Source organism: Lolium rigidum, chromosome 3, assembly GCF_022539505.1.
Source record: "Lolium rigidum isolate FL_2022 chromosome 3, APGP_CSIRO_Lrig_0.1, whole genome shotgun sequence".
NCBI classification, from domain to species: Eukaryota; Viridiplantae; Streptophyta; class Magnoliopsida; order Poales; family Poaceae; genus Lolium; species Lolium rigidum.
The window spans coordinates 102,598,265-102,613,273 of record NC_061510.1 but is presented as its reverse complement, the minus strand read 5'-3'; the positions used below and the strand labels follow the sequence as shown (position 1 = coordinate 102,613,273).

General features: G+C 42.0%; 2 protein-coding genes and 1 long non-coding RNA gene across 3 annotated transcripts; 1 reads left to right on the top strand and 2 right to left on the bottom strand.

Moving 5' to 3' along the window:
• The first annotated feature begins 1,496 nt into the window (after positions 1-1,496).
• On the top strand, positions 1,497-4,087 carry LOC124702069 (tropinone reductase homolog At5g06060-like). The gene is made up of 5 exons (XM_047234167.1): positions 1,497-1,641; positions 1,712-1,919; positions 2,884-3,100; positions 3,169-3,275; positions 3,658-4,087. Exons 1-5 carry the CDS (start codon positions 1,544-1,546, stop codon positions 3,847-3,849), a joined length of 822 nt encoding a protein of 273 aa, XP_047090123.1. The 5' UTR covers positions 1,497-1,543; the 3' UTR covers positions 3,850-4,087.
• Positions 4,088-4,626: 539 nt separating this feature from the next.
• LOC124695272 lies at positions 4,627-5,773 on the bottom strand. Its single transcript, XM_047228134.1, has 3 exons — positions 5,549-5,773; positions 5,260-5,415; positions 4,627-5,148 (listed from the first exon to the last, which is right to left on the bottom strand). The coding sequence occupies exons 1-3, from the start codon at positions 5,771-5,773 to the stop codon at positions 4,816-4,818; spliced, it is 714 nt and encodes a 237-aa protein (XP_047084090.1). The 3' UTR covers positions 4,627-4,815.
• A 426-nt stretch (positions 5,774-6,199) lies between these two features.
• Positions 6,200-7,430, bottom strand: LOC124697905. The gene is made up of 3 exons (XR_007000847.1): positions 7,370-7,430; positions 6,565-6,705; positions 6,200-6,454 (listed from the first exon to the last, which is right to left on the bottom strand). It is a non-coding gene; the product is annotated as an uncharacterized LOC124697905 (long non-coding RNA).
• Between the last annotated feature and the right edge of the window lie 7,579 nt (positions 7,431-15,009).

The following is a 15,009-nucleotide window of genomic DNA, read 5'->3' as shown; positions in this document are numbered from 1 at the left end:
GAACTTCCGGTCGCAATCAGATCTGCGGGCTGTTCGTCGATTTGGGCGGAAATCCGGGCCGAAATCCTTCGAATTCGAGGAAAATTTTGGCACTAGAAGCTGTGGGAAGGTGGGGGAATTGCAGATCAACACCAAAGACAAGTTTCTATTGGACCAAAACCACCAAAAACTCAACAAATCGCGAGATCGATCCAAGGCCAATTTGGGGTTATTTTTTGGGAAAAAATTTTGGGAAATTTTTTGGGCGAAATTGGTGGGATTGGGGGCTGTGGGGGTCAAATCCGTGGCAACCAAAGAGCTCCTGATACCATATGATAAGGACTAAGTCCTTGGATGTGCCCGATCTTCACGGATTTGGGTGGAACTCGTGGGGGTAGGTGGATGAACGCGATGAACACGAAGAACGCGAGGGGAATCGTGGGGATACAACACACACACGCACACAAACCGGTTTTCCTCGTAGGCCCGATACACCTACTCGATAGAGGTTGCGAGAAAAGACCTTCCGGTAGAAGTCCCGCAAAGAGATCGACAAATCGAAGCTCGCAAGATCTAGAAGGGTGAAAAGACCGGAAGGTTGATAGAAGTGCAAGCAAAAGACCAAATAGGTAGAAGTGCAAGCAAAAGATCAAACAAACGGTAGAAGTCACCAAAGAGATCTTGACAAGTCGATAAGGAGCCCGGGTGGGTACAAGATCAAAGATCTAGGTAGGGTTCCCACAAGGGTGAGCTAAGCTCAGGTTTAATTTCACATCAAGTCTAATCTCAGATCTGAGCCAACTAGGCTATATATAGTAGGTGGGGCGAAGGGATAAGTTACAACTAAAAGTGCTGTTGTGCTGAAGTTCGATGGGGCGGAAGTTCCGGTCATCATGGGCGGAAGTTCCGGTCTGGAGGGGCGGAAGTTCCGGTCGGGGCGGAAGTTCCGGCCAAGTTCCGGCCTTGTTCCGGAAATGCGCCATTGTCCCGCAGTAACATCCAGTATGGTTTTCGCCGACTTTCGGAACTTGGGCGGAACTTGGGCGGAAGTTCCGGTGGGCGGAAGTTCCGGTCCTTGGGGGCGGAAGTTCCGGCTGGACCCTGTTTCCTGGGCGCTGGAAAGCATCTTGAGAGCATCTGGGAGGCATCTGGCCGGAAGTTCCGGTCCTGGAGGGCGGAAGTTCCGGCTGGGGCGCTGTAGCTCCATCTTCTTCGTTTCCAGCTCTCTCTCCAATGGCTTGGTCTCCATGGCTTGCGTCTTGGTCGATGTACCTGATTGAGCATAGGGTATTTGCATGAAGTAGCATGCCATCCAAGGGAGTATCAAATGCATACGTGGAGAGGAGCGAATTCACCTCTTGGTGTAGGGCTTTGGCTCGAGCTCGTGTCATTGGGCCACGAGGAGGGCTTGTCGATCTTGAGGAGGCGGTGTCCAAAGGCCACCCCGTATCAATACCAGTGTCTGCACCTCGAGTCGTGAACAAGTGAATAACTCTGCTCTTCTTGGTTGGTGAAAGAGCAAAAGTAAGTCAACGCCCCGAACACACCGGCGGGAACCAGCGACATGGCCGCCGCGGCGACCTCGGCCACCGCGGGAGCGCCAGGGAGATGGTCTCTGCAAGGCAAGACGGCCCTGGTCACCGGCGGCACACGCGGCATCGGGTAACCCAACTCCCACTGCTAACACTGCGCGATTTCGTCCAACGGTTCGTGAAGCTGGTGCGGTGAGCAGGCGCGCGGTGGTGGAGGAGCTGGCGGCGCTGGGCGCGGCCGTGCACACCTGCTCCCGGAAGGAGGCGGAGCTGACCGAGCGCCTCAAGGAGTGGGAGGCCAAGGGATTCCGCGTCACCGTCTCCGTCTGCGATCTCTCCGTCCGGGAGCAGCGGGAGCGCCTGGTCCGCGACGTCGGCGACCGGTTCGGCGGCAAGCTCGACATCCTCGTGAGTCGGAACTATCCCCCATCCAGTCAGTTTCTTCGTTCACTCTGCCAATACAGCATCGATTGTTGTCGCCATATTTGTCGATAAAAAAACAGTGGTGTTTAAACTATACTTCAGATACCCAGTTGAAGATCCAAGTTAGAACTGGATTTTCTTTTCCGAACCATGTGGAATCGAACTACTTCTTAGAGAATACCTGGCAAAAGCTTGGGCCTCTTTGATCCGACAGAGTTTCAGTAATGAGAATAATCAGAGTTCCCATGTTTGGTTGAACAGGACGACAATTTATTGAATGTTTTCTTCCATGTGGGTTTTTCGATGCGTAGGGTTGCAATCTTTAAGATTGTCTGTCCTTTAATGATTTGACTGCATTGTGTTTCGTAGGAAAAAGATATTTGCTCTGACCTCTTGAAAACATTCCTACGCCCTTTTCTGTTAAAATTCAAACACCCTTCCAATCCTGTAGAATTCAAGATGGCATCTCATTTCATTTCTATGTATTTTGTGTTTCCTGCCTTTTGAGAATCTTGGAAGGCAACGAGCCCCTAAAAACTTATATAGTAATAGATGGGAAGAACCGAAGAAGAGATTAAACTGACAAACGACACATAATTAATATTGGTTGCAAACTGCAACAGAAGCTAAAATCTATTGCAATTCTCATTTCGGAAGTTTGGAGTTTGCTAATCAAAATTTTCATTTGGGGCCTATATTCTTCGGTTCCTTTTCACCAAATATAGCTCGATACTGCAAATATAGGTGGGGGAACTAGAATGCAGCTGCCTGAAACAAATGGGTTCCATGCATATGGGCTATTTCACAGACTCACAATGCAACTCTGTGCATTTTGCGTTTGTTGATTAACATTGTATCTACATTTTTTGTGTGTGTGCTACAGTATGCTCATCCCATGGTGTTAAACTTCTTGTTTATTTATTTTGACTTTGTTCATTTGTTCTTTAAGGTGAACAATGTGGGGACAAACGTAAGGAAGCCAACAACCGAGTATTCTGCAGAGGATTACTCTTTTGTGATGTCCACTAATCTTGAATCTGCATACCATTTGTGCCAATTAGCACATCCTCTTCTAAAGGCATCTGGAGCAGGCAGCATTGTTCTCATAACTTCCATTGCTGGAATTGTAGCGCTATATAGCGGAACTATCTATGCCATGACTAAAGGTAACAGCTATAGCACACTATCAAGTGTGTGTCTATTAGGCATTAACCATTGATAAGCTGTTGCTTAGGTGCCATGAACCAGTTGACCAAGAACTTAGCATGTGAATGGGCAAAAGACAACATAAGAACCAACTCTGTTGCCCCGGGGTACATCTTCACTTCGCTTATTGAAGGAGTAAGGATCTTACCTCCGTTTGTCTTAATTTATCATGTATGTTCATGCGAAAAGTAGTTGTAATACATGTTTATAACCTTGTATATATTAGTTATAACACCAAATATGTATTAAGAGTAGCTGCTTAACCATTTGTGTCCATCTATGTTGAATAGAAAATATAAGGTTATATCATAAATATAATTTATTTGCTCCTTGTCAAAGCCGTAGTCCATCTACATGTGGAGTGCTCAGTTTTACAAGAAAAGATTATTCCCAATTCTCCTTTGTAAGCCTATGTGCAAATTCTCCTTGACTACATGTGAGGGCTAGTATTTGACCCCCATGAAATGGAAACAACCTTGAACTTTCCTATCATATTTCTTGTCTTTTTTGTGTGCAGCCTCTGGCAGCAAATAAAATGTTAGAGGGTGATGTTAAGAGTCGAACTCCTCTTAGGCGTATCGGAGAACCAGAAGAGGTGTCATCACTAGTTGCTTTTCTTTGTATGCCTGGCTCGACTTACATTACCGGTCAGACGATCTCCGTTGATGGAGGAATGAGTGTCAATGGGTTTTATCCAACTATGGACTGAGGAGCAAGGGCTATTAAGCAGAAGTTGTGTCCTCATCTCGCCAAGAAAAAACTGCCATATCTGATGTTGTTGGCTTTTAGAATAAACTGATGTTATTGGCTGTTAGAATAGTCATATGTGTGTAGCTATATATGCTAGCTACCAGACTGCAGCTTATCACCCTAAATAAAATGGCGGGTTTGTCTAGGGATGTAAATGGATCAGATCGAATTTTGCTACTACCATATCATTTACCATATATTTTTCTCGGTTGTAAACGGATTGGAGGGGATATTGATCGGTTTCGGATTAGAATGCGGATATACCAGAACGCGGATTCGAATCGAAAATGGAGCGGACTTGGACCGGAAACAAAAAAAAGTCAGATTTATACTCTCATCGGTAGATAATTATAGTTCTTGCAAATATTTAAGAAAAATTTAAGCTTTCAGCCTTGCATAGTTAAGAAAAAAAGAGACACGATGCAGTAAAACTTAAACACTGGTAGAAACTGAGAGCTAAACATGCTCCCTAAATGAATTTGGTAACTCATTAACTACTAAGTTATTTTAGAACGGAGGTAGTACTTGGCAAAGTCATTGCCGACTGTTGCACTCGGGAACACAGACTCACAGACCCAATCAATCAACCGAGAAGAATTATTTTCTTGCATATATAAGAGGAACAATAATAAGTTGCCTTTCATTAAGAGTACCGCGTATCAGTTCACTACTAGTACTGCCTGCTTCTGTTCATACTACAAAACCTCTGTTCATACTACAAAACCAAATAAGATTAAACACAGAACAAAAGCGTAAATCCAGATTGCGAACAAAGTTTCAGACAATACAACTTGAATTTTTTGCGTGTACACATAACAGTCGCTTATTCTCAAAAAGCTTAGGAAATCTTTTGGATGGAAGCTCCTGACCGATCGATTATCCCCCATGCCAATACATCGATCTTCCACATCTATAACATTATTAATCACAAAATTGTGAGGATGTGACCAAATTCCTCCCTGTCAAGGTGTTCCTTCGCAAATACCCTGTTCCGCCTGATGTTGTATGAAGCCCCTTTTCTACTACCGGCCTTGCTAGCCGAATAGATACTATCGGTGTAAGGATCGCCATATGAGACTGGATCAACTACCATACGTTCAAGCACAGTAGCATTCTCAAGCATGTAGAGCGTCACCTCAGCCAGCCCCAATGCATCACAAAATCCAGATATGTAGACACTGTTGAGGTGAAGATGCTGAGGCCCTTGTGCAGCCTTTGTCACCCTCGGAGAAGGAAAGCTGCCTGTATAACGACCGAGCTGCACACATACAAACATTAATTTCAATATACATACATCTTCATTCAAACGGAAAAGTCAAACAACAGAAACAGAAGAAATTATCCTAATTTGAACTGTTGAATCACTTACATGCAGTTCCAATTCTTCTAAGAGAGGCGCTGATTGCAAGATATTAACCAATACCAAAAACAGACTTGTATCATATGGCTCGTTGAAGATCTCAAGGTTCATGTTCAGATGCCTCAAATTGATGAAGCTAGTCTGGGTGTTACTGAATCTTACCAACTGGAACGAAAGCGTTACACAGCCACAGAAATATAGTTATTAATTTGAGATTGACCAAGGTTTCAAGTCTGAATGTAAATATTGTTATGGCCAAATTAAAGAACAAAATGAGGCACTTCTTTCTAGAGCAAACCTGAGCAAAATTCAATAGTGCAACTAGTTTATGCACATGAGGAATTGTAGTTGGAAGCTTGGGGAATGCATAGTTCAACTCAAAATCGTCAATGTTGATAACACTGAGCCTCAAGTTTGACACAAAGGTTGCTTCTGACAATTTCAAACATTCAGCAAGCACAATTTGCCTGTGATATTCATCAAACTCAAATTTGGCAAGATTCGGCCCATGCAACTCAATCATTTCCAGGTGACAATAGCGCACACGTAGGCACTGCAACCGGGATAGCTCTTGTCGTATGCATAAACTTGCCAAGGAGCAGAACTCTATGCTTAAACTCTCAAGGAAAGCACAACTTAGCAACAGACTGTACAAATCAGCTTCACTGATGGACACCTTATTAAGTGCAAGTTTCGTAAGGTTTGTGATACCACAGAAATTGTGTGGCAGCTTTAAACGTACATAACCCAGCTCAAGAGACTTGATACAAGAGCCAATTGGGCCATCGAGATTGCGCAGAGGAAAAACGTACTTGTCACTTTCACGACCAGTCGATGTCCGTTCCATCGTGAAATCAAAAGCAATGTGCTTGGACCTTGACGCGGTGGAAAATTTAATCCATTTATCAATGTGATACTTATGCCTTCTGCCAAGACAGAATTTGATGACAAACTTATCAAGTGTAGTGGTAGTTGCAGTCGAAGTAGACCATAGTGGACGCAATAGCTTGTCTACTTTGGTGATGAATTTGGTAGTCTCCGGATGCTGGTAAGTACGCCATGCCACAGTTTTGCCAAAGAAGGTCTTTTGGGTGAGCACCAGGTCTGGATGGCAGATCCTTAACCGTATCCATTCATGAGAAAGTGTACTCAACCTCACCACTTCTTTGAGTGATAACCGTGATAGTATGTGCCGCAGAACGTCCTGCGACAATCATGATCAGTCAAGTAGCGATGGTAGTTCAGTAGTCATGTTTCTTGTTACTGTTAGTCATGATTTAGCAGAGTAGATAAGTAAGGCATGTGGATCCTTACAGGGGGTAGAAGCTGAAGCTGCATCGCTGCTACCTTCGATTTCTCCTCCACCCTACTGGAAGCATCCCTCTTGTTCCTGACGGACCGTTCTTGACTGGTTCCTTTATCCATCAGGGCTCACTGATAGATAGATAGAACTATCTATGTGCCAGCGAAGTACAACAAGATAAAGCATCATTATTATCAGTATTTGGAACTGGAATATATAAACTACTCTGTTCAAAACTAGTCGAGGCAACTTTTTCCAAAATGAGAGGAACCTACAAACTGAAACGCGCCTACCTATACAGTATATCTAGACCAAATCTGCGGCAACTACTAACTTGGAACGAAGTGGATATTAATTAAGGAGAAAAGTTTGCATTGTAAATCACACACGCCACACACAGGGCGGCGCTCAACTCAATGCAACTAAATCTAGCGATCTTATTGGGTCAGAGGATTATCCAACCAGCTAACTTTGTGATCCTGCAACTGTACAACAATTGCCTGAACATCCTGGATCACCCCAGCTATGAGGGACTAATTCAGCAACTTGGATTATTTTGCCGTAACAGTAGTACTGCAGTGGATTTACACGATGGCCGGACATTCAGCCAAGTGCAGGGCAAGCATCATTGTTGCTTCAGAGTGGCAGCAAGCAATCGTGTGTCGCACCAACTCAATTTTGGTTTAGGGAAAAAGTTCGTGCTTGACCGAACAGCATTAAACGGACGTGAGTGGGTTGGGGTGGTGGTGGTGTGTGTATGTGGGGAGCAACCGATACTTTCAAAGGGATTCGAACTAGGGTACGAACACAGTATACCTATGGATGCAGACGCGGCGCTGGAGGAGGGAGTATTTACGGGGAAGGGCCGCGCCGACGATACCGTAGGAGCTCACCGCCGCTCCATTGGTCGGCTCGACTGGCCTTGACTGGTCCGGAGCTCACTCACCATCGCGTTCGAACCCTACCAATGGTGGTGCTGGCGGCGGGTGGGGACTGGTCGTGAATCGGGGGCGAAGGACATTTAACGCATTGTGCTCGGTGTTTCTTTGATATTGCCCCAATACCCCTGGCAGCTGTTATAAAAGAACAACAACTATTTTTTTGAGCAAATGGCGGGAGCCTTTTCATTACGAAGTGTTCGGCGGGTTTTTGGATCCGGTCGATGTTCGTGTTCGCAACTCCCTCCTTTCGCGACTAGGTGTACATCTAGTAAATAGGAAATAATTTAGTTCTCTCTTATCTTTTACGACTCTTCACTCTATTAATTGAAAGAGAGAAATGATGATTGGTGGATGGTTGCTGTGACGAGATAAAAAAAGAGCCCTTGCTTTCAAAAATAATTTAGAATGCATTGTATTTCAAAAGCTATCCAATACATAGCATACATGGATGTTATTTGAACTACTATGAAAATCCATGATCATTAGTATATGTGGAAACATTCTATGTCTCTAACAAACTCAAATGTCCATAGAACTGAATGGCACAACGGATTCTAGTATAGCCATTTGCAACAATATTAATTCAGAACAGAGATCATGTAATTCAATATCACTTCGAGAAAACATTTCTACATCACAATAATCACCTAAATTCCGAGTTTGTTGCTCTTGAATGTTTACTATGGCAAATTGCAGGGAGCTCCTGGAAGAACTACCAATTCTATAAAAAAAATGTCAATTGAACCTCTCTAGGGCTTTGAAGAATTCAAGTGAAAACATAAGTAGAGCAGGATTGGAGATGTGGAACAGTCAGAGCTAGGGAGCCGCACTATTTAACAACGAATCAAACAAGCAGTAAGATTAGGGGTGGGAGGGAGCAACGCTATTTAACAACGAATCAAATAAGGACCAAGATTGGGTAGGGAGAAACTTTGAGGATGGAAAGAGAGATAATTGGGAACATAATAGCATCGCTGGTCTCCATTAATGGATCTAGCGTCCTTGAAATTGGGAAGGCAGTAGGCAACGTTGTTGTTCTCTTCGATTGGGGAATTTGAGGTAGCTGAGGGGAAGACGAGTCGACAACTTTAATTACAAGAGTACAATTGTAGGTTTGTAAATCTTCCAGCTCCCTATAAAAAACACCGATTTACAAACTCTTATTGGCCATGGGAAGATTTCGATAATACATCAGGAGGGTGCATATCTAGTAATGCTACACCTACAGCCGGTTTGTTACGAAATTCCACTGACAGATTGATGTGGACAGAAGATTGAGGTTTTATGGCCCTAGTATTGCCATCTATAATATAAGAATTCTAATGAACTTATGAGTGAAACCTCTATTTCATAACAATTCTAAGAGGGAATTTATCGAAAGCTTTCTTGTAACAATGTCTTTAAGTTTTTTCTTATGGATAGAATGTAAAACTTCATGGGTTGTTACCACGGTTTTCAAGATGTATCTACCCTTAATAAATGGTGACTAGCTTAACAAAATTGGGCTGTACATAATGAAAGCTAGTTATTGTTAAGCACTTTTTGTAAAAAGCTTAAACATGCAGTTTAAGAGGTTGATTGATCTAAATTTTTTCATATGAGTAGCACCAACTTCCTTACATATTAAGGAAAACATGGCAAAATTCAATCTAAAGACCCCTTCATTGAAATCCTTAAACATAGCCATAATATCATCGTAACTAGACACCATAATGGTGTCGTAAAAAAATAAGGGAATGCCATCGGGCCCGGTCCCCCCCATCAGCATAACAACTATCTAAAGCATTTTAAACCTCTTCTTCAATAAAATTTGCATCTAACATCTTACTTTCATTTAGAGTAACTAGATTAGAAGGATCAAAGAAGTCATCAGCTAATTTGACACCATTTATTTCTTCCTTGCTGAGGAGATTTTTGTACAAATCAATAACTATGTCTACCTTATCTTTTAGTTTCAACAGGTCCATCGGAACCTTGGACAGTGCGGAAAAGGTTTTTCCTCCTCCTTTTATTATTTGTTGTATGAAAGTAAGAGGTTTTCCAATCTCCCTCTTTGATACCCCTATCTCTCGATATTTGTTTGGCTTTAATTTCTTCTTTAAGAGAAATCCTATTCATTTCAGAGATCTTTTTTCATCTCAATAGTTCCTCCTCCGACAATTCTTCAACATCAGACTTTATATCTCGTAAATCGTATTCTAACATAAAATCCTTCTTCAACTTCCTAAGCTCTACTTCTACATTACAATTCCAATATGTGGAATTTTCCCTAAAGCGTTTTTTTTTTGCTAGATAACAAGGGCAGACTTGCCACTAGTTGGCCGAGTCCAAGATTTTTCAACTATGGCACTGAAATCTGCTCTGAGCAGCCACTACTTTTTCAATTTACAGCTAGATGATTTTGGGTTTTGTCCAAGGACACCATCCCACACAACTTGAGTATGATCATTCCCCAGATGTGGAAGGGCCTTTACTATAGCCAGAGGAAAGAGCTGATCTAATTCAGTGGAGCAAAAGAACTTGTAGAGGGTAGAGCTGATCTATAGGATCAACTTGATTATTTCCCCAAGTAAAGAGCCTATTGCCCATTTTAATTTCTACCATACTTCAAATTTCTACAATTCTACCCAACCATTGAATTTATCAGCCCATTTATTGTCTCCCAAGTTTTACATTAACATATCATTCTCCATTTTCCTTTGTAAGCTTATGCAGGAATTCTCCTTGAGTACTTGTGAACTTTCATCTCACATTTCTCATCCTTTTTGTGTGCAGCCTTCGGCGGCAAATAAAATGTTAGAGGGCGGCGTTAAGAGTTGAAATCCTATTAGGTATACCGGAGAACCAGAAGAAGCGTCATCGCTAGTTAATTGCTTTTCTTTTTTTGGTTGGTTGTAATTGCTAGTCGAACGTTCCTCTCGATAGCTAGTAGTTTTGCTTTGTAAGCCTGGCCGACCTACGTTACCGGTCAGACGATCTCCGTTGATGGAGGCATGTGTGGCAATGGGTTTTATCTAACGCTAGACTAAGGAGCAAGGACTATTAAGCACAAGTTGCATGCTCCTGTTGACAAGAAAGCTGCCATCTCTGTTGGTTGTGATGTCTCCGGTAGACAGCGCCCGGAGCATCGTGCAGCCTCAGCTGCTGCCATCCAATGGCACGCGGGGGACATGATAGCAGGGTGGGATCCAGGCGCATGTGCGGGTGCGCTGCAGCGAAACAGAGCCCAAGGCCGGATCGGATGCAGTCGCTGTGGCTCCTCCCTCCCCGCTGAGTGATTCACCCGTGGTGCAGAAGATCCCGGAGGCTGCTGATGGTGTCACCGAGGGCAGGGACAATCATTGGGCAATGACTGCCAATGATGAGCCAATGATGGGGTTTGATTCTTCTGTCCTGGTGGGATCATCTGTGCACAATAATGCTGTTGGAAATGGTATGGCTGCTGATGAACTGAATTTTGTTAGTTATGATTTTTCGATGCAAAATAATTTTTCTAAATGCGCATCTTATGCGAATGATACTACTGATGCAGGATCCTTTTTGCACCCCAATATGGTTGATTCGTTGGAACAACCCAAGGATAGTGCTAATGGAAATGCCTTGTTAGATAAGAACGGGGACAAGAATCAAGTTGATCTTCAAGGAAGGATGAGGGTTGCCTCATCAATGAAGACTAACGGTGAGTCACATATCTCTTCTAAGGAGTCATCTAATATTGCTATGCCCACTTTATCAGTTTCCCTAATTGAGAATGACACGGTGTCCCATTATCCCTCTACAGAGAAGGTTATCGCTTTCGGGGGAATTCCAAAGCCTACCGTTGGGGTGAGGTCGAGTACCCGGCTGGGTGGCCAGCCTAATGCCGACATGCCTCAGCTGGAGAAGGCAATGAAGAATGCAAAGTTGCGGGATGAGTCTTTCACTATAGGTCAGTTAGCGACCCCCATGTACTCTATTGTTAATATTCCAGACTATGAGATAGTTAAGAGGGCGGGTGTTTTAGGTGTATCCTTAGGAAACTCACCAGGAGAGATAGGCAAATCTATTAAAGGGGTTAAAATGGTGGAAGAGGAATGAATCTTAACGATTTAAAAAAAGGAGAATGAGATTGAGAATCAGGAGGAATGGCTGGAGACTCTTGTATTGTCAAAAGTATCCACCCTTTGTGTGGATTTGATTGAGGATGATGATGTCCTACTGGATCTAGATGATCACTTGGAACATCTTAAACCAATTGTCAAAGTAAAGAAGAATAAACAGAGAAAATTTTATGATACAAGTAATATTCGCAAAAGTTCTAGGAAAAGAATTCAAAATCAATTTTCATAATGCAGAACATAAAAGGAATTAACTAGAATCCAAGGGGTTTTGGAGATACTGCTAAGAATTTGTTTGTCAAAGAGGCAATTCAGGAACATAAATTAGACTTCATAGCCTTATTGGAGACTGGGAGATCTAATTTCTCGATTCCTTTTTTGAACCAATTAGCTGCGGGGTATAATTTCTCTTGGTTTTGTTTACCACCACATGGTCGTTCGGGGGTATTTTAGTTGGAATAAACTCCGATACGTTACAAGTTTTAAAGGTAAGTACGGGAGATTTCTGTGTTAAGATTCATATTAAATGTAAGCGAGATGGTTTTGAATGGATTCTGGTGCCGGTATATGGGGCTACCCAAGACTTGCACAAAGCAGAATTTTTATCTGAATTAGTGAGAACTTGCGAATCTGAATCATTACCTATGTTGGTAGGGGTGATTTCAATATCATACACAAGAGGGAGGAGAAAATCAATGATAATTTCAAAGCGCGTTGGCCTTTTGTTTTTAATGCTCATTGAACATTTGAACTTACGAGAAATTGCTCTACCTGGGAGACAATTTACATGGGCAAGTAGGAGAGAACAACCTACATATGAGAAGCTAGATAGGGTACTAGCATCAATGTCGTGGGAACAAAAATTTCCATTGGTGACCGTAAGAGCTTTAACTAGAGTTGATTCTGATCACACTCCAATACTCATCGACTCAGGGGTGAAAGCACATCTGGGAAATCAAGAAAAATTCTCTTTTGAGCTACATTGGTTGCGACAAGAAGGTTTTTTTTTATATGATAGTAAAGGAGTGGAAATCAGTTGTAGGTGGAGCTAATCCAATGGAGGTTTGGTTGAATAAGTTAAGACATATTAGAAGATCCTTAAGGTATGGGCAAAAAATCAAAGTGGGAAGTATAAAAAAGAAAAAGAGAGACTGTTAAATATCATTGATCATCTTGATACGAAAGCGGAAAAAAATTACTAACTACAAATGAAAGAGAGGAATTAAAAAAGGCAAATGATAGTTTGAACAAACTAAGAAGAGAAGAGGAGTCCAAATGGGCCTAGAGAGCGAAAGTTAAGCATATTCAGGAAGGGGGAATAATACGAGGTATTTCTACTTAATAGCGAATGGTAAACACCGAAAAAAGAAAATTTTCCAATTAGAGCAACAAGAAGGGACTATTGTTGGGGAAGACAATTTGAAGGTCTATATTACTGAATTCTATAAGAAATTGTTTGGGGCACCGACACCAACCAATATTACAACCAATATTACTTTAGTTGAAGAGGAGATCCATGATATTATGCAAATTTCATCAGTTGAGAATGAGATCTTGACGGTCCCTTTTACGGAAGAGGAGGTTTTTGAGGCAATTTCTCAGATGGAACTGAATAAAGCTCATGGACCTGATGGCTTTCCAGCTGAGTTTTATCAAAAAATTTGGAAATTAATAAAAGAAGATCTGATGGATTTGTTTTCACAGTTTACCAAAGGGAATTTGCCTCTTTATAAACTAAATTTTGGTGTTATCACATTACTACCCAAGAAAGAGGATGCGGTCCAAATACAGCAATATAGACCTATTTGTTTGTTAAATGCATGTTTAAGATATTCACTAAAGTTGGTACGAATCGCATCTCGGGGATTGCCCCAAGAGTTATAAAGCCAACTCAATCAGCCTTTATGTCAGGGAGAAATATTTTGGAAGGGGTAGTCATACTTCACGAAACAATTCATGAATTACATACTAAGAAACTAGATGGGGTGTTATTTTAAATCGACTTCGAGAAAGCATATGATAAGGTTAAATGGCCTTTCTTACAACAAACTTTGCGAATGAAGGGCTTTTCTCCAGAATGGGGGAGCTTAGTGCAACAGTTTGTTCAAGGGGGTAGTGTTGGGTTGAAGGTGAATGATGATATTGGTCATTATTTCCAGACAGAAAAAGGTCTTAGGCAAGGGGACCCTCTATCCCCAATGCTTTTTAATATTGTAGTGTATATAATTGCCATCTTAATTGAACGAGCAAAAGAGGATGGTCAAGTTGGAGGGTTAATTCCACATTTAGTTGAGGGAGGACTCTCTATACTACAGTACGCTGATGATACTATCCTTTTTTTTGGAACTCGACCTCAACAAAGCAGTTAATATGAAATTAATTTTATGTCTCTTTGAAGAGTTATCGGGGCTTAAGATTAATTTCCATAAAAGTGAGAATTTTTGTTTTAGAAAGGCAAAGGAGGAGGAGGAGCAATATAAGCAGATCTTTGGATGTGATGCTGGACAACTCCCCTTTAGATACTTGGGTATTCCAATTCATTACAAAAAAAACTCAGGATTTCGGATTGGTATCCGGTCGAAACACGGTTTGAGAGTAAATTAGGATGTTGGAAAGGGAAGTTACTATCCTATGGTGATATGTTAGTTCCTATTAATTCAGTATTAACTAGCTTACCGATGCTTATGTTATCTTTTGTCAACACCGGATTTTTAAGTCCAGATGCCTATTATGCCATTCATCGCAATCCCAGGAATATTGTTTTTGCGAGCCATAATAGATTGATATCACAGAACATCATTCATTACAACATCATAATAGTCTTACAAATAAAGGATCACATGATCCAGTCTCATTACAACAATAGTTGATCTAAGATCAAGTACAAAACACATAGCGGAAGCGAAGTAGCGTAGTAGTAGTCCATCTGTTCCACAGGCAACTGTTGACGTCAGGAGTAGTCCTAGTTGTCGTAGACGTCCTGCTGTCCATCTTCCTCATACTGCTGCTCTCCTTCATAGTCTGGCCATTTGAATAGGCAGGGACAAAGCCATGAGTACTTTAAAGTACTCGCAAACTAATACTAGGGTAAGTACCATCAATTTCATAAAAGGGTGCTAAGCTCTAGGTTGATTTGCATAAAGCCAATTTTAGTTCATAAACATTTAGTAAAGGACTCCTCAATTGCTAACTAACTCAAGTGGGAACACTAGTGTCATTCCCACAACTCAGTTGTGATTCAAGTCAAGTCACCATTCATGTTACTATTTTTGTTCGGAAGAAATATCTGACGACGGAACAAGTATGGCCTTTCCAATCGTCCGTAACCGTGGACACGGCTATTCGAATAGGTTTACACTCGCGAGAGGTTGCACACTTGTGCCACAACATTTGATTACATCCGTCGGGGATAACCCCG

Excerpts from the sequence above, each read along its gene's own strand:
- LOC124702069 (XM_047234167.1), top strand. The coding sequence starts at position 1,544 with ATGGCCGCCGCGGCGACCTCGGCCACCGCGGGAGCGCCAGGGAGATGG. Across the intron at positions 1,920-2,883 it reads GCGGCAAGCTCGACATCCTC|GTGAACAATGTGGGGACAAA; the intron begins GTGAGTCGGAAC and ends TTGTTCTTTAAG. Across the intron at positions 3,276-3,657 it reads TCACTTCGCTTATTGAAGGA|CCTCTGGCAGCAAATAAAAT; the intron begins GTAAGGATCTTA and ends TTTTGTGTGCAG.
- LOC124695272 (XM_047228134.1), bottom strand. The coding sequence starts at position 5,773 with ATGATTGAGTTGCATGGGCCGAATCTTGCCAAATTTGAGTTTGATGAA. Across the intron at positions 5,416-5,548 it reads CACTATTGAATTTTGCTCAG|TTGGTAAGATTCAGTAACAC; the intron begins GTTTGCTCTAGA and ends CTTTCGTTCCAG. Across the intron at positions 5,149-5,259 it reads TAGAAGAATTGGAACTGCAT|CTCGGTCGTTATACAGGCAG; the intron begins GTAAGTGATTCA and ends GTATGTGTGCAG.